The 19,068-nt window shown below is 45.4% G+C and overlaps 1 protein-coding gene and 2 long non-coding RNA genes across 3 annotated transcripts; 1 reads left to right on the forward strand and 2 right to left on the reverse strand.

The window, feature by feature from the left end:
- Positions 1 to 2,651: 2,651 nt before the first annotated feature.
- LOC137911680 (E3 ubiquitin-protein ligase ZFP91-like) lies at positions 2,652 to 4,547 on the reverse strand. The gene is made up of 5 exons (XM_068756061.1): positions 4,503 to 4,547; positions 4,318 to 4,395; positions 4,066 to 4,180; positions 3,841 to 3,940; positions 2,652 to 3,628 (listed from the first exon to the last, which is right to left on the reverse strand). Exons 1-5 carry the CDS (start codon positions 4,545 to 4,547, stop codon positions 2,968 to 2,970), a joined length of 999 nt encoding a protein of 332 aa, XP_068612162.1. The 3' UTR covers positions 2,652 to 2,967.
- A 105-nt stretch (positions 4,548 to 4,652) lies between these two features.
- LOC137911570 (uncharacterized) lies at positions 4,653 to 5,520 on the reverse strand. Its single transcript, XR_011106120.1, has 4 exons — positions 5,369 to 5,520; positions 5,261 to 5,294; positions 4,954 to 5,085; positions 4,653 to 4,709 (listed from the first exon to the last, which is right to left on the reverse strand). It is a non-coding gene; the product is annotated as an uncharacterized lncRNA (long non-coding RNA).
- Positions 5,521 to 17,427: 11,907 nt separating this feature from the next.
- On the forward strand, positions 17,428 to 18,529 carry LOC137911619 (uncharacterized). Its single transcript, XR_011106123.1, has 3 exons — positions 17,428 to 17,477; positions 17,576 to 17,721; positions 17,806 to 18,529. It is a non-coding gene; the product is annotated as an uncharacterized lncRNA (long non-coding RNA).
- The last annotated feature ends 539 nt before the right edge of the window (positions 18,530 to 19,068 follow it).

Below are 19,068 nucleotides of genomic sequence, written 5' to 3' on the forward strand. Positions count from 1 at the left end.
TCAACGTGGATCCACCGGAAATACCGCAAAGTAGGATTATTGATAATCCATAATATCGATGGATTCCGGATTATCAAAGATAATCTGCTCGTGTGTGGCGCGTTAACTAAATAAAATGTTCTTGGTGATGCAAATTGGAATTTCATTATCGGAAAAATCTAGAAAGTTTGGGAGAATTTCAAGTAAAAAAAAAAAAAAATCTGCGTGTTTTTTTAAATCCCGATTAAACGCGAGAAGGAAGTAAATCTCAAATCGACAAAATTCAGATTAAGAGTCGGTTTTATTGTTCGATGCACATCCAGCTATTCATCACAGCCGTTAAAGACACCGAGTCATGCGCTACGTCCTGTTAGCGCGGCGGCCCTCAGACATTCCCGCGGAAAACTTCGGCGCCGCTTCTCACATTTTACGGTTCAAACTGGTTAACAGTGTAGCAGCAAGTCCATCATGGGGGGGGGGGGGGCTGGAATATGATGAGGAATTACATACATAAACAAGGAGACGCGTAGGCGCCAGCTAAAACGCACGGCTAAAGTTAGCGTAGCTGCACTCCAGTCACAGTTTATCAGTCACGTATATTTTTTGGCTACATTCTAGCGGTTAGTAGATTTTCAGAGCGTTGTTAACAGTAAATGGTCATTATATCAATTTAAATAAAATAAATTACTCACTCGACACAAAAAAAAAAATAAAGCACTATTTAACAGTTTAACTCGGTTACAGGTCTCCGCCCACTCCTTCCTCAAAAGGAACCAGAGGTCACTTTAGCGCTTTGACGTGGAAACACCGTCGTTAATGGAGGTTTTTTTTGGGTGTGATTTGCATTAATGGGGGGGGGGCACACAGTGCACATTCCACACCACGCTAACGTTTAACTCGGAACACGCAGCAAGGAAAGGTGGCGAGTTCGTTCGTAGACGCTTCTTCTTCTTTGGTCGATCAGATGTCTTCTTCGGCCGCCTCCCTCTCCTGGTGGAGGACATGCAGCGTCTGCGCGGCGCGGTCGGCCCAGTGGACCAGCTCCAGCAGGACTCGGTAGGTCCACACCTTCAGGCCGAAAGATCCCCCGGCGCCATCCGGTTCCTACACAATCAGGATCGAGTCAGCGTCTGGCTGGCGTTCATTAGACCCCGCCCCGACACGAAAACAAGGGGCGGGTCCAAAGTCGGACGTCGCTTCAGGATTCGATCGTGCTTTATTAGCATAAAAAAGGGAATTATTCAAACAAAGTTAGCTTATTCACGCAGGAAGTTAGCAAACTAGCACTGCACCTCAACACACTGGTGGTCCGGGGTGACCTCCAGGGCCCCGTCCTCGGTCCCCACCAGGTCTCTGGTGCTGTAGAGCAGGTGCTCCAGCCGCACCCTGACCGTCTTCCTCGCGGTCTCGTATTCGCCTTCCAGCTCGCCCCACTCCTCCTCTTCCTCCTGGATGACGCGGTGAAGGAGCCCCAGACACTGGCGCAGGGCCGCGTGCAGCGCCCTCCCCCGCTGCTCCGCGCCGGGGCCGTCCGACTCCGGGGACACGATGCGCCCGTGGTCCGGGGCGTGGTCCGACAGGAAGGTCTCCTTGTCCTTCTGAAAGGGTGAGTGAAACAGCTTGGACAGTGGACACACATGCCCCCCCCCCCCCTGTCCCCCCCCTGTCCCCCCCAGTTTTACATTTGTCTCCAATTACCAAGTAGCGGCCATATTGATGACGCTGATCAATCAAAGGGAGTTCTAAAATGATGGCACGCAAGTCAATACGCTCCATCCATTACACACCCGGGGGGGGGGGGGTCAACCGGAACGCGACAGGTAGCTAGCCGGTTGCACCGCGAGTAACGGGACTCGCTCCTAACGGGACCGAGTTAAGCTAACGCGGAAACCGGGAACTCACGTAGAGCTGGAGCAGCCGGAGACACTCGTGGTGCAACAACCGGGCGAGACCGACCGCCCTCCCGGTCTGCGACAGGCCGGACGCCGGTGCGTCCGCCTCGGCCGCGCGCCGCTGCTCGTCCCGCTCAGCCATTTGCACCGACCGGATGAACACCGGAGCAGAGATTAGAGAAAGTCTCTCTTCCCCCCCTCCTCCCGCCGACGGTGGGAATGTTGGCACCGAACCGGCGCTGTTCGTCCGCGCGGAATGTTTTGTGGGAAGCGACGGCGGAGGGACACCGACCGAAGAGCCTCACTGCGGCGGGCAGGGACGCCGGTTCGTGTCGGCGGTGACACCGGGACGCAACGACCGGGGATTTAATTGGTTCCGTCGTCGGCGGGGGCGTTTTGAAATTGTTTTCATTCTTTTACCTGGGGGGGGGGGGATTATTGTTGTTGTTGAATTCTTATGAAATGAACATTTGTGTCGAGAGAGAATTAGAAATGTCCACATTAATTATTATAAATCCTAAAACTCCAGCAAGTGGCGCCACCAAATCCGATGTAATCCGGATTCTGTTAGTGAATGAAGATCTGGATCCACTCCAGATCTTCGGAATGTTGAAAAATGTGATGTGGAAAAACTGTAGTTTTGCCATGTATAAACAAAACAGATTTTTCTTCTTCTTGTGGTTTGCAGATTATTTTACTGACACCATGTCAGTGTTCATCTGTGTAAATAAAGTTTCTTAAAAAGAGATAATAAAATCAACAAAGGCCTTGGAGCGGAATTTTTTAATTCATATTAATATATTTTCTACAAAAAAATGACGAGCGCTCGAAGGTTTAATAAGAAAACTGACGTTTCCAAATTCTGCATAGTCTGACTGACAAAACAAAACACAAAAGGATCAGGTTTGGAAGTGACATTTCTGATTCCAGGATTAAACAACATTCCACTGAGACGTCCCCGTTGGACAATCCTCTGTGCGCCGCATGCGATTCGTAAAGTTCACCATTTTAAATATTCTGGATGCTATTCGGTGACATTTTAACAGGTCCGTCAGTCTTCTCTGTCTGAATCGGAACTTTCCTGCGTCTCTTTCATCTACATCAAAGCGTCTCCGTGATCCTCGGCACACCGCAGCAGAATCTGTCTCTCTCCGTCCCTCTCCCACTCAACCTCCTCCTCGTCTTCTTTCGTCCCCGCCCTGTCCCCGTCCCACATCATCCCGCCCCCGTCCTGACAAACTCCGCCCACCAGGACCCGCTCCCACAGCTCGCCCTCCCCGGGGGGCTGCGCCTGCTCCTCGGCCTCCTTGCCCCATTGCGCTGCCTGCTGGGCGCCCAGGGTGGCGAGCGTGGTGACGTTGCTCAGGGTGAGGAGGGCGCTCTGCGGGGACGCGGTGTTGCTGGCGGGAACGGTGGACAGGTGGACGAGCTGGGGGTGGCTGATGCTGGGCAGGTGAGCAGGCGGGGCGTTGCCGAGGTGGAGTAAGGTGAGCGGCGCCACCTGATGGGCTAGAACCAGGGCGGGCCCGGCGACCGGGGCGGGGCCACTTATCACCGAGCCCCCGTTAGCTGCCATGGCCTCGGTGATGAGCACCTCGGGGTGGCTCTTGGCCTTGTGGGCGACGACGGAGTCCTTCTTCTCGAAGCGTTTGCCGCAAACGGAGCAGGAGAACAGGTAGGAGGCCTCGGCGTCGTGCTTCTTCATGTGCCAGTTCAAGGAGGCCTTCTGGCGGCAGGTGAAGCCGCAAATCTCACACCTGCCACAAGGCGGAGACAAATACCATGTGACGAATCAAAAAATAAAATAAAAAGGGAATCCCCCGCCAAATGGAAATAAAAGTTCTTCCCGTAAGGGTCCACGACACTCGTAATTCCGGTCAGGAACCAGATTCCCGTGACTGTTTTTTGTTTTTCGAGCTTCCTCATACGCCGTCGCCGCGGTAACTTTCCCTCCTCCGACCGGACTTACTGGATCGGCTTCTCTCCGGTGTGGATCATCCGGTGCACCGCCAGGTTGTGCGAGCTCTTGAACGCTCGGGCGCAGTACTCGCAGATGTAATCCCTTTGATCTGAAAGACAGACGGCGGCGTGAGTCTCCGGATGACTCCGCTCGCAAAACGCAAACAAACAATAATAAGAATGACCGGGTCCAGAAAGCGGAGTGAATGAGCTGCCCGTCCCTTATCGTCGTCACCTGTGTGGTGCTTGGCGTGGCGCAGCAGCTGCTTCTGCAGGCGGAACAGGCGCCCGCAGGAAGGGTGCTCGCACACGTACTTCTTTTTTAGCAGGTGCTGGTATTTTATGTGATGCTGAAATAAGAACGAAACCCGTTTTTAAGAATCGGGTTTAAAACACTTCCCGGCAGAAACGTCACCGGGAAACTAGCTTATTCTTGCTTATAACGTCCGAAGCGTGCGTCATCGTCATGGCAACAGTTGACAGTCACCTGCAGGTAGCGTGGGTGGGCCAGCACGGTACCGCAGCCTTCCATTTCACAGCGGACGTACTCCACCGGGGCTTTTTCCTGGGGAAGCACAACAAAAGGAAGACAGTCAGGCGTAAAGATACAAGAGCACCAACAGAATTCCTTTTTTTGGGGGGGGGGGGGGTGCTTTAACTGCAGATGTTCACCTTTAACTTCCAAATCCGGTGGACGGAATTTGGAAGTTTCTGCATGTGCCTCCCCCAAAAAAAAGATGAGATTACGGACCCGACTGTAGTTTTCATACGAAAACCCGTCGACTGAAGAGAGGAATCTAAAAGGGTGTGTGGGGGGGGGGGGGGGGTGTTTACCTTCGTTTTGGCAAACGAGGAACGTCCTTCGGCTGTCTGCTTCTCCTGAAACAGATGGAACAGTTTGAAGTTACAACTCTTGACGCTTTACGCCACTTCCTAAAGGTCGGCCATCTTCATCTCCAAATATCGGACGCAGAATTCCTTCTGTCGTCGGGGAGGAAACCCGATCGGAAAAGATCGTACTGCTGCGATCTTTTCCGAGTTATAAGCAGGAACTACATTTGATTTCAAAACGGAACTTCCTTGATCATGTTATGAGAAAAAAAGCGGCTCATACTTCACTTACTTCCTTGATGACTGCCATTTATCGCCCAATCCCTCCTCCTTCGCCGATTCGTCCCTTTTCCTTTCATTTTTCTCTCCTTCATTTTCACACTCTTCCTTCTTTACTTCATTTCCACACGACGTTGAATTTGTCCTAATGGTTTAGACAGAATGTAAGGCACCATTTAAAATAAAAAATAAAAAAAAGAATCTTTTCTCGACAGCGGAAGATCCCAACACGGATGACTTTGGGGAAAGGTTGCCGGCGTGGACGGTCCCCGCGATGCCGGACACAACGGCGTTTCGTTAGCGAGTCGTAAAACACTCACTTCTCGCTGCTTCCCTTCAAATCCGTTTCCTCTCCTGTAAAACAGAGAAGTCCCATCAGTTCCTTGTCGTCTTACTGTCGAGACTTTCGGACGGATGTCCCTTCTCACCGCGCGTCGGAGCCCCCGGCTCCGCTTCGGGCTCCGCTTCGGGCTCCGCTTCGGGCTTGCACGCTGCTGCTGCTGGTGGAAGGCGAGCGGCCGGAATTAGAGCCCCTCCTTTGCACTTCCTGGATCTGGACAGCTTTGGCGCTGCGGCCGTCGCGATGGTGCGTTTGGGTTCTGAGGAAGTCAGAGCAGTCCGGTGAAACAGTAGATCATGGACGAATAGTCCTGCTCATTTGAAAATAAAGTCAAAGTATGTGTGACTTTTACCTGCTTTGGACTTTTTTACCTCGGGTCTGTGAGGGGGGGGGGGAGAGAGAGCGAGAGAACAGAAAGGGTGGATTCAAAGCCGATTGCTAGAAATATCAATATCAGACAAACCGGATGAATTCACAATAAGGAAAGTTTTACTAGTTTAAATGTATCTAAAGACTTCAAACGCCATTTATCCCCCCCCCCCCCCCCCCCCGAAATTTGCATTCTTACAACTGATACGTATGAATTTAGCTTTAGCTGCCACACTGATTTACTTCCTGACTGACTTCCATCTCTCGGGACGTTCCTTCGTTCACCTCACGACAGGTGTGTTTTCGGAGGCTGGCCTGGCAGGCGTCCCGCGTCCACAGTGCGGACTCGCAGGCTTTTTCTTTGTGTCTCCGATCCGGCCAGTCGGAGCTGCCCTGGCTCGCAAAACACGCGCAGGACCCTCGATAACAGCCCGGGCGTCACCGGACGTCGCTGCGCGTACCGCGCGCCTTAAACTTCCTCTTCTCGGCCTGGAGGGTTCAGTCGACTCCGGGGATGGCTTTGCGGCCTCCGCTGAATCTTCGGTTGCGTCAATCCCAGCAGCAGTACTTGAAATTTCGTCGTCCTCCGAGCCCATGTCGTTTATATTTACATAAATTGCAATGGCCCTTACTGGATCTAGTAAAAAAAAAAATCCGTTGAATTTAAATACAAGTTAACGCCATCGCAAAGGGCCTGTGAGACGGAGTTTTGTGTGCTCGATCAATCATTTTCAGTCGCTAACGTTACACCAAACACTTAATTGATTAGAAATTAATAAAAAATATTAAATTTGACAAACATTCCGCGTTATTTACTTCTTAAAGCTATAGCAAACCTCGTATTTCTTCGACAGACACTAAGCCTGTTTGGGATGCGTCTCCTTTAAGAGCCGCGGTTGTAATGTAATACGCTAAAACGTAGTTTGGACTCACGGGCTTCCATACTAACAATAATTTAGTAAAACCGATAGACACGAAGGATATGCGCCGGTGTATGCATGCATATAAACGTGTATATTAAATACCTTTTAGCAATCAGGCTTTTAAAAAGAAAAACTGTGCTAAACATGTTAAAATATTTGTATTCATCAATATCAACTGTTATTTTGATCGTGTGAATTCTATAAAGTATTACAAATTATGTTTTAGAATTTATAGTTTTACATTTCTTGTTTAATATATAGATACTTAGGATTTATTCCCAACTGAATATCTGTAAATTAATCAAATTCAGAAAAATACAAATGTTACTTTCTAAATATTACCTAAAATATTATTTTCCATAAATGCTAAATCCGGATTCTACATTCTGGATTCAAATCTGTTTTTTATTTTGATATAACTCTTACCTCTTTAAGTACATAAAGTCAATTTGAATAACAAAACGTATTATTTGAGCGACACAGTGCCATGTCTCTGCACGACTACTACTACTACTGTACTTTCCGCTTGTCCCACTAGGGGTCGCCACTGCAAACCAACCTTCTCCATGTCTGTGTCGGTTCTCAGTCATCCAGGTCATGGTAAATCACAATGAGTCGAATCGAAGACGCTTCACCTCTCATCCAAGCGTTTTCTTGATTTTTGAGAGACTGGTATAGAGTTTATAAACTTATACGTGTCGGAGCAGAAAACAAAGAAGGGACCGAAGCTAGCAAGGCGCCCCAGGATTATTAGCATTTCCTTTATGAATGCTGGCAGTCATAAAACCTGACTACTCATCCTCGGTGACTCTCTCCTATCACAGAGCACACCTGATACCCCCCCCCCCCCCCCCTGTTCCAAAATCTGTTTAAAATAAAATATTTATGTTTGAACGTGAGTGCAAAGAGGGAGTCCGGATGATCGTAGTTGAATGAAGGTTCAAACATGTCAGATAATCATTCAGAAGACCCACGCAAGGATGATAACCTTTTCAACATTATTATCCTTGCATGGCGACACCAGTGGGGTGAACTTAGTACAGATCACTGAGATGTGATCAGACAAATTATTCATTTGGCAACGTGTGACGGAAATAATGTGTTCTTTTAAGTATCGGTTCATCAAGTTCAGTATATATTTACAAATACAAACAAAAATATAAAATATGTCCGTTTTACACTTCCCACAATGTGTCAGGGTTGTTTTTGTGGTCTCTGTTCATTCTGCTGCTCCAGTATTTCTGGTTGTTGCCCAACAGGAATCCAGCCAGGAATGCGTTCCTCTGTCAGACACGGAATCAAGACAATGCCTTTCGGCAGAGGAGCAGCACGGCAGGATTACCTTCATCTCATGGCTCTCTTGTTTCAAGTTGCTGAACAGGTTGCGCATCTTTTTTTTTTTTCCCCTGTCACTGCCTGAGAATCTCCCCAGAACAAAACACTATTTAAATTTTCCTTCTACTTTCAACAGAACAAGGCTGACATTCTTAAATCTTTCACTCGTGAAATGGCAACACGAGACCCTGCGTGTAGAAGCTGCTGTCTAGGAACAGAAATGCCATTAAAGTATAACTTTGACCAATTGAGAGGACAAAACATGAAGTACTCTCATGTACCAGTGTCCACAAGGTTGCATCTGAAATGAGTTAGAATCTAGAATTCTTATTTGATCAAAGAATAGCCTATCATCTAAATGTAAACACGCAACTCTTTTAATCTGCTTCAACAAATTGATCATCTCTCTCCCGTCGTCCCTTCATCACGAGCATCGCTGTTATTTCCACCAATAAAATATATCCATGAATCGGTCCCACTATTGTGGGTTCTAGTCTAAAGTGTTGCTCGCATTGCAGAGCAGAATACGAGACGAATAGCGACGGCACACCCACTGTTGTCGTTTTAACTTGTTAATCTAGCTAAAATGAATGTATATTACCGAAGGTTAGATTATTAGAAATTGTTCTGTGTCTCAAGAGCTTCCTCATATCTTGCATTTTTTGTTTTGTGCAAAGTGGAAACTACGCAGACACAATGGAACGTAGTTCAGAAAATATGACATGGACAACGAACTCGGTGTTCAGAGTTTCTTCTTCGTTGTTTTTTCTCTGACGTGACTTCCAGATATAGAGCCCCCCTGATGTCACATTTATGCACAACAAAGATCAGACAAATTACTCATTTGGAGCGTGTGACGCAAATATGTGTTAAAACCACTCCTGGATTGCGTTTGTCATCCAGCTCCCGATACAGGTGGATGCTGTCAGTCTTTAATAATTGAGTAAAGACAAACAGTCTTCGTTTGACCCTTCGGCACATCAGAGTCTTCAGTAAAGTATAGCTTTGGCAGCCGCGCAGCCACACCTAATGTCTCAGATGACAGAAATGCATCTTTGGGATGCCGCCACACCTTTGCAAAGCAGGAACGATAAACAAATACGCTGCCAACTGCGTCACAACCAGTCAATGCCTTCAAGCACCAACAACAAAGACAAAGTCTACCACAGACTCAAGTTCAATCAGCAACCTGAACCCTGGACATTTTTGTCCATTTCAGAAAGTCAAAACTCGCGGTCGCGGGTCGTGCTGGAGCCTATCCCAGCGGTCTACAGGCGGGAGGCGGGGTACGCCCCATCGCAGGGCCACACACACACTCACACCTATGCACAATTCAGTGCAAACAATGCACCTACTTTGCATGTTTTTAGTGGTGGGAGGAAGCCGGGGACCCCGGAGAGAACCCACAGACACGGGGAGAACACGCAAACTCCTCACAGAAAGCTCCCAAGTCAGATTTGAACCTGTGAGCTTCTTGCTGTGAGGCAAACAGCGCTTCCCACTGCACCACTGTGCTGCCCATGGATGTTGTTTATATTTTTTTAAAGATGAGACACATAATATTTCACCTTTGCCACTTTTATCAGTTTGACTCAAGTTTTCTTTCAAATAACTTCCTGGTTTTGTTGTTGTTTGTACGTAAATCTTTTCTACTTCCTTGTTCAAATTCTAAAACTACTGCCTTTGTTGTTTAGGACATTCCATAAGTGCTATTCATCACTTTGCTGCTCCCGTCAATGTTTCTTACCTGCGCTAAGCAGGTTCTGTTTCTGACGTCTGTCTGTTTTTGAGCAGGATTATGTAAAAACTGCTGGATGGATCTTGATGAATTTCAATTCCTCCTATTACATTTATTACCACTAATGCTGTGGTGAGGATTGAGTTTAACAATACTGCACCATCAGATCAAGCATTTGTCTTACGATCTTAACTGCTGCATTCAACAGTAAGTCTCTCCTATAGAGAGAAACCCCGAGCAAACTGTCTGTTAATTCTTACGACAAAGGTTGAATCAGTGAAGAAGATACCCAACATCATTTGGACTACTGAAACAAAAAAAAACTATTCATCGGCACTTTAAAATTTAAACAGGAAGGCAAGTCCTTTCAAATTCGTAGAAACAAAGAATAATTACCATCAACTTTATGTTTAAATTAAAATAATTTGTGCCAAGATTGTTACAACAGGTTTCTCACACCGATTGGTGCGTTTCTCAGCTCAGCTATGTAGTGGGCGTGTGTAGCAGACTGCAGGTGAGAAGTGACCATGGTGCCACAAATAGAAATGTCAACAAGATACTATCAGCAACATGGATGCTTGTACCAAGGATTGTTAAAGGCTGGCGACAAACCAATTCAAGGATGAGAAGACATAATATTTTAGATAGAGTACTACACAGTCTTAGAAATGTCCCTTTACCTATGCCACTTCTCAGTTTGACTCCAGTTTTCTTTCATGATTTCTTTGTTTTTTTCTACCTTCAAAAACTGTTTGCATTTCCTTCAAAGTCTTCAACTTACTCTAAAACCACTGCCTTTGTTGTTTAGGACTCTCCGATGAATTGCGTTGCCAGTAATCCATTTACACATACCAATAGTATAACTGTTATTAAGCTCATTTTTGTTCCCATCAATGTTTTATTGAGTTTGGCGAGAGATATATTAGTGGAGCTTTTTCACTGGGATTGACTGTAGCATCAGCACACCTTGATTTTTGTCTGTGTTCTTCTGTGAGGCTTTTAGAAATGTGTATTAACAAGCCACAGAAGCCATTTGATGAGATAAAAAAAAAAGAAAAGGCAAGAACTGTAATGCCATTGCATAAAAATGGCATCCTGCTGTACTGTGTTAAGTTCCTTACCAGAAGAATGTGACAAGGAACCATTTGAGTGGAATGCACATGTGACAATGAAACTTTTGCAGTATTTCCTTGTTTTCAGTGTGGATGTCACAACACCTCTGCTCTGTGGCAATATATAAGAACTACGGTACACAAATGTGCACCAGGATATAGAAACAGGTAGCCTACGGAGGAACTCAAATAAGGAAGTAGGTCCAATCTATTTACCTGCTTGTTTAATTTTTATTTATTTTACATATTGCTTTCAGTCAGTAATTTAAAAAAACCCCCAAAAACATCTTCTTCATACTTGATGTAGTTAATTTACACTGAGAAATGTTGCTTTTTAGACTGTTAGGTGTTGTGTGTGTGCATCGTCTTTGAATTTCAGTCATACTAACGCTGCGATGACAAACACAGTGACACAATAATATGTTGCCCAGTGGTCTCGGATCTTTGCAATATGAAATATTTTCTACTGAATTATTATTTTGCATCTTTTTGCCACTATTGTTTTGATGCATGATAGTGTACATTTTATAAAGTCAAATAAGTGGAACAACAACTCTTATGTTTTTTTTGTTTTTCACTATTGTGTCATCTCATATCACTGAAAAAAAACTAATTTCAGCAATTAAATGTTACCACTTTTAATTAATTTTGATTAGTTTGGTGGTTTAGTTTCAGCACAGTGGATAGTGCTGTCATCTCACAGCTATAAGGTACCGGGTTCGATTCCGTTCTGTACGGAGTTCGTGTGTTCTTCCCGTGTCTGCATGAGTTTTCTCCGGGTTCCTCCAAAAACACGCAATTTAGGTGAATTGGTTACGCTAAATTGCTCGTAGGTGTGAGCGTGTATGTGAATGATTGTCTGTCTTTGTGTTGCCCTGTGATGAACTGGCGACTTGTCCAGGGTGTACCCCGCCTAGCACCCGTTGACTAGTGGGATAGGCTCCAGCATAACCCACGACCCGGTAACGGACAATGGAAGATGAATGAATGAACATGCAGCTTAGGTGAAATGATCACTCCATTTATCTGTCTCTATGTGGCACCACAATGTGCTGGCGACACGTCCGGGGTGTGCCACGCATCTCGCAGTTCCAGCAATACTCGCAACCCACAATGTGGATAAAGTGGCTGCAGACAAGACAATCTTATCATCTCCAAGAAATGGATGGATGGATAGTCTGACAAGACTATTTGTACTGATAATTCCCTTGCAGTTACTTCTTTAGAAATGCAGTGAAATGCAGTAATACTTTCGAAGCTTCTGTAGAACGTCAATAAGAATAATAAACTTATTTTACACTGTGGTATATAAAACAGTTTAAATGGCACAAAATGTAAAATTGAAAGGCAAATATTTTTGTTCATGTTACAGATGTAGAAAAACAACAGCACTACTATCATGAATAATTGTAGGATGTTTGCTGTTTGTACATGTAATTTGTGACTGAGTCGTGTCAAATGTTGCAGGTTCAAAAGTAGATAAATGGGTGTTGGACCAAAGTTAGCAATATGGCTACTACTTACAGGTAAGCTAATTTTTACTAAATAACAAAGTTAAAAAGAGAATGAATAAAAAGTGCTCTAAAAAATTAAAGTTAAACAGGATGCAACACATCAGTCCCTCTGTTCTTTACCCACAGTCGCTGTTGGGCTTCATCTTATAACGGAAACACAAGCCAAGAGAGAGAGTGATGAATTAACATTCCTCAAAGATTCTGACAGAATAACATCAGGTGATGAATCAGGATTAGGTGATTTATCAGGATCAGGTGATGAATCAGGATCAGGTGATGAATCAGGATCAGGTGATGAATCAGGATTAGGTGATGAATCAGGATCAGGTGATTTATCAGGATCAGGTGATGAATCAGGAACAGGTGATTTATCAGGATCAGGTGATGAATTAGGATCAGGTGATTTATCAGGATCAGGTGATGAATCAGGATCAGGTGATTTATCAGGATCAGGTGATGAATCAGGATCAGGTGATGAATCAGGATCAGGTGATTTATCAGGATCAGGTGATGAATCAGGAACAGGTGATTTATCAGGATCAGGTGATGAATTAGGATCAGGTGATGAATCAGGATCAGGTGACTTATCAGGATCAGGTGATGAATCAGGATCAGGTGATGAATCAGGATTAGGTGATTTATCAGGATCAGGTGATGAATCAGGATCAGGTGATTTATCAGGATCAGGTGATGAATCAGGATCAGGTGATTTATCAGGATCAGGTGATGAATTAGGATCAGGTGATTTATCAGGATCAGGTGACTTATCAGGATCAGGTGATGAATTAGGATCAGGTGATGAATCAGGATCAGGTGATTTATCAGGATCAGGTGATGAATCAGGATCAGGTGATGAATCAGGATCAGGTGATTTATCAGGATCAGGTGATGAATCAGGATCAGGTGATTTATCAGGATCAGGTGATGAATTAGGATCAGGTGATTTATCAGGATCAGGTGACTTATCAGGATCAGGTGATTTATCAGGATCAGGTGACTTATCAGGATCAGGTGATGAATTAGGATCAGGTGATTTATCAGGATCAGGTGACTTATCAGGATCAGGTGATTTATCAGGATCAGGTGACTTATCAGGATCAGGTGATTTATCAGGATCAGGTGACTTATCAGGATCAGGTGATGAATTAGGATCAGGTGATTTATCAGGATCAGGTGACTTATCAGGATCAGGTGATTTATCAGGATCAGGTGACTTGTCAGGATCAGGTGATTTATCAGGATCAGGTGACTTATCAGGATCAGGTGATGGATCAGATGAAACCACCCCAGCCACTGCTGCACCAACAACAGGTACATTGTTTGTATGAAAGCGTCTCCTGGATGCTCTGATACTCCAGAAAATTAACATTAATAAGGATAGGATTTTAAACACGTTGGTCCCTCTGTTCTTTACCCACAGAAGAGTCGACGACAGCAACTGACGGATCAGCGACCACAGAAGAGTCGACGACAGCAACTGACGGATCAGCGACCACAGAAGAGTCGACGACAGCAACTGACGGATCAGCGACCACAGAAGAGTCGACGACATCAACTGACGGATCAGCGACCACAGAAGAGTCGACGACAGCAACTGATGGATCAGCGACCACAGAAGAGTCGACGACAGCAACTGACGGATCAGCGACCACAGAAGAGTCGACGACAGCAACTGACGGATCAGCGACCACAGAAGAGTCGACGACAGCAACTGACGGATCAGCGACCACAGAAGAGTCGACGACATCAACTGACGGATCAGCGACCACAGAAGAGTCGACGACAGCAACTGACGGATCAGCGACCACAGAAGAGTCGACGACAGCAACTGACGGATCAGCGACCACAGAAGAGTCGACGACAGCAACTGACGGATCAGCGACCACAGAAGAGTCGACGACAGCAACTGACGGATCAGCGACCACAGAAGAGTCGACGACATCAACTGACGGATCAGCGACCACAGAAGAGTCGACGACATCAACTGACGGATCAGCGACCACAGAAGAGTCGACGACATCAACTGACGGATCAGCGACCACAGAAGGGTCGACGACATCAACTGACGGATCAGCGACCACAGAAGAGTCGACGACAGCAACTGACGGATCAGCGACCACAGAAGAGTCGACGACATCAACTGACGGATCAGCGACCACAGAAGAGTCGACGACAGCAACTGACGGATCAGCGACCACAGAAGAGTCGACGACATCAACTGACGGATCAGCGACCACAGAAGAGTCGACGACAGCAACTGACGGATCAGCGACCACAGAAGAGTCGACGACAGCAACTGACGGATCAGCGACCACAGAAGAGTCGACGACATCAACTGACGGATCAGCGACCACAGAAGAGTCGACGACAGCAACTGGCGGATCAGCGACCACAGAAGAGTCAACGACAGCAACTGACGGATCAGCGACCACAGAAGAGTCGACGACAGCAACTGACGGATCAGCGACCACAGAAGAGTCGACGACAGCAACTGACGGATCAACTCCAGCGACAACAGATGAATCCATTGACCCAACTTCAACTCAAGGATCAACAACAAATACTCTTAGTCCTAGTCCTCTCACCATTAGCACTAATGCTATCAGTACCACTGGAAATACTACTACTACTATGCTTGTTACTACCCCTACCAGTAATAATGTTACCACTACCAGCAATAGTACAATTATGTCTACAGCCACTACAATCTCTACTATTAGTAATATTCCTATTACCACGACTACCACTAATACTACCACTGTTAGTAACAGTATGAATACCCCTCCTCCTCCTACAGCTACTACCACTGCTAATAATAGCACCAACAGTACTACTACCGCTACTGCCGCTAATACTACCACTAATATTATCAGTACCATTACTTCTACTCCACCTACCATTACCACTACTAATGCAACTATTCCCATTGGAAATACTACTAATCCTACTCCTGTTACTACCCTTATCAGTAATAATGTTACCACTACCGCTAATAGTACAATTATGTCTACTCCCCCTACAATCCTCACTATTACTAATATTCCTATTACCAATACTGATAGTCCTCCTTCTACTACTACCACCAGAAATACTATCACTAATGCTACCACTGCTATTATCAGTACCAATACTACTCAGTTAGCTTCCATTCCAATTCCTCCTACTACATTTATTACCACTAATGCTAGCAGTACTAGTTCAACCATGACAATCACCACCACTAGTTCTACTACCACCATGATAACTACTACTACTACTACTACTCCAGCTCCCCCAGTAGTTGTGTTTCTTGCAGTAGTTTTGGTATTTCCATTTCAACCAGCACTCAGCAATCGAAACAGCCAACAGTTTAAGGCTCTGGAATTTAGAGTTGTAGCAGCAGTAAGTACAATGTTGTACAGATACTCATCTGTGTTTAAAGAAACTTTACAATTCATAGTTCTTATTTATAAAATACTAAATCTTTTTATATTTGCTCTGTGCTTCCTTCATTCAGTTCACAATCGTCTACAGGCGACGTTTTGGCATTGTGTTTCTTCGCTGTTTTGTTATTCTGTTTAGGTAAAAAAAAAATTTTTAAAGTCATTAATCTTTGGTATTTATTTCAACAATGGCATCATCTGTAATAATAAAAACAATGATGCATTTTTGATACAGACCAGCTGTGACCAGGAGACGAATGACTGAAACTGAAGCAGTGGTGGGGATTGAGTTTGACAATACTGCACCATCTGATCAAATCCCAATGGCTAGCACTGTTGCACAAACCTTAGTCGATGCAGGAAACAACAATACCTTGAACATCACTATTCAGGCCGACTCAGTGACAATAACAGGTACGTTAACAACTGCTGTGGTTATTAAAAACACAAATGGTAAACTTGAGGATTTTCTACTTCATATTCATACTTCTAACGATACTATTCTAATTGCTACAGACATAATGACTTCTACAACCACCAGTACAACCCCAACTCCTGCCCCAACAGCCGCAACTCCTGCCCCATCAGCCCCAACTCCTGCCCCAACAGCTGTAACTCCTTCCCCAACAGCTCCAACTCCTGCCCAAACAGCCCCACCTCCTGCCCCAACAGCCCCAACTCCTGCCCCAACAGCCCCAACAACCATAACTCCTCCCCCAACAGCCGCAACTCCTCCCCCGACAGCCGCAATGCCTCCCCCAACAGCCTCAACTCCTCCCACAACAGCCGCAACTCCTCCCCCAACAGCCACAACTCCTGCCCCAACAGCCCCAACTCCTGCCCCAACAGCCGTAACTCCTTCCCCAACAGCCCCGACTCCTGCCCCAACAGCCCCAACTCCTGCCCCAACAGCTGTAACTCCTTCCCCAACAGCCCCAACTCCTGCCCCAACAGCCCCACCTCCTGCCCCAACAGCCCCAACTCCTGCCCCAACAGCCCCAACAACCATAACTCCTCCCCCAACAGCCGCAACTCCTCCCCCGACAGCCGCAATGCCTCCCCCAACAGCCTCAACTCCTCCCACAACAGCCGCAACTCCTCCCCCAACAGCCACAACTCCTGCCCCAACAGCCCCAACTCCTGCCCCAACAGCCGTAACTCCTTCCCCAACAGCCCCAACTCCTGCCCCAACAGCTGTAACTCCTTCCCCAACAGCCCCAACTCCTGCCCCAACAGCCCCACCTCCTGCCCCAACAGCCCCAACTCCTGCCCCAACAGCCCCAACAGCCATAATTCCTCCCCCGACAGCCGCAGCTCCCCCCACGACAGCAGCAACTCCCGCCCCAACAACCGCACTTTCTACCGTAACAATTGTGCTGAATTTCACAACTAATGGGACATTCACCCCTCCTTTACTGGATCCAACATCTGCACAATTCATGGCCAAAAAACGACTGGTGGAAGGCATAGTAAGTCTCTCCTATTGGGAGAAAACACAAACAATTTACCTGAACCAAATGAACTGCTAACGTTCAACAATATATATAACATGTCACAGTATTACTGCCAAACAATCACATTTTATTCACCGACACATCGTCCATAACTTCAACATTTATTCTTGATTTGTACTCTCAGTCTACACATAGTGAATTTAAATGTCTGAATAATCAGACATACCAACGTTCCTGTACTTACAAATACTTTTTTGTGTATCTGCAGATGAGCCCACCCTTCACAGTGGCATTTTCTGGATTTAAGAGCTTTAATACCAATGGCTTCAGGTAATATTTTATTTGATGATGGCATCTTGAAATAATCTTTAGAGTTTCTCATGTATTGATACATCTATGATCAAATTTTATGCTGTTTCCTTTTGTAGTCCCGGCTCAATTATCGTTACCAACGACGTCATATTTCTCTCGACTTCTGTTCCCAACAACATTGAAATTGTGAGAGTTGTAATCGCAGCTTCTAACAACACAGCCTTGAACATTAACATCACCTCCATCACCGTGGACGGCGTAGGTAAGCAACGCTGAACGCTACCTCATCAGCAATGTACAATGCTGCAGAGCTCATCGCTAAAACAACGTTTCCTTCTCTCAACAGTTACAGTCGTTTCAAGTGGAGCAAGTCACAAAATCAGTCTCATCGCTCCATCCGTCCTCGTGCTGTTGTCATGGCTACTGTCAAGCCAACATTAGGGTCAGAAAATGATCGCTGTCACTGGTATGAAAAAGGACTTCAAACACCCAAGAAGACCTCTGAGGGCTGCAACTGTCATGAAGCTTGTGAAGAGCTTTCCTTCATTACTTTCGCCAAAGAGTTCGTTTGTCTGTCTGTTAGCAGGATTACGGAAAAACTGCTGGATGGATCTTGATGGTGAAAAAAAATCTGAAGATGGGTCTTGGTCTTATTTAGATCCCAAAAAACGTTGAGTCGTATAGGGTGGGGGCCTCTATCACACCACTGGATTTCATCGAGATTGGATCCAGAGTGAGGTCAGCAATAAATATGACATTTTATCCTTAAAACCCCATTTATCGATTCAAAAATCTGTTAAAATACACATCAACTCAGATTCACTTTTCATGGTTGGTGTATAAAGATGCCAAGTACCATCTAGAACCTTTTGATGATGATCCAAATCACCATGTGGACGGTGTAAATCTAATTCGCAGGGGAATGAGCTACTTGGTGGAGGTCTGCGCTCTCTGAGTGCTTTTCTAATTTTATTTTTGTCCCTCTGCGTTATCTTGGGTATCTCCAGATCATACATTTTTTGCATGAATTTAGACTTCTCTATCAACAATAAATCCTTTTCTATTTGTTTACCAACCATTGCATCATGTATTGTTTTATTTCAGTGTAACGGCCTGAGGTGAATGAACTGTTTGGCGGAGGTTTGTGCTCTCTGAGTACCTTTCTCGTTAAATCCTCTGTAACAAAGGTTGAATTCTTTTTTTGAGGGTTGGCATGTCAGACAGCCCGTCAGTGAAAAAGACACCTAACGTGATTTGGATAGAATAGAACAGAATAGATTAATAGCTCTTTATTGTCATTACAACAAGTCTAACGAAATACAATATGAGAAAAATAATAGACCTTCATGATAACCGTAATATAAAAGTTCACAATTGATTTTATCTTATATCAATACAGTGCAGTGTGAGTTGTTTTTTTTTTTTGCACTAAATTAATTTAAACATGCACCTCTCCTTTTATGGCCAAACGTCACCGTAGAAATGTACGTCTAGACTCTAGACCATGGTTTATTTATATAGCACATTTAAAATACCAGATGGTTTGCCAAAGGACTGTGCAATCTATGAAGCCTTAAAATAAAGAAATGCAACTATAAAAATGGGGAAA

Source organism: Brachionichthys hirsutus, chromosome 23 (genome assembly GCF_040956055.1).
Source record: "Brachionichthys hirsutus isolate HB-005 chromosome 23, CSIRO-AGI_Bhir_v1, whole genome shotgun sequence".
In the NCBI taxonomy this organism is placed as follows: Eukaryota; Metazoa; Chordata; class Actinopteri; order Lophiiformes; family Brachionichthyidae; genus Brachionichthys; species Brachionichthys hirsutus.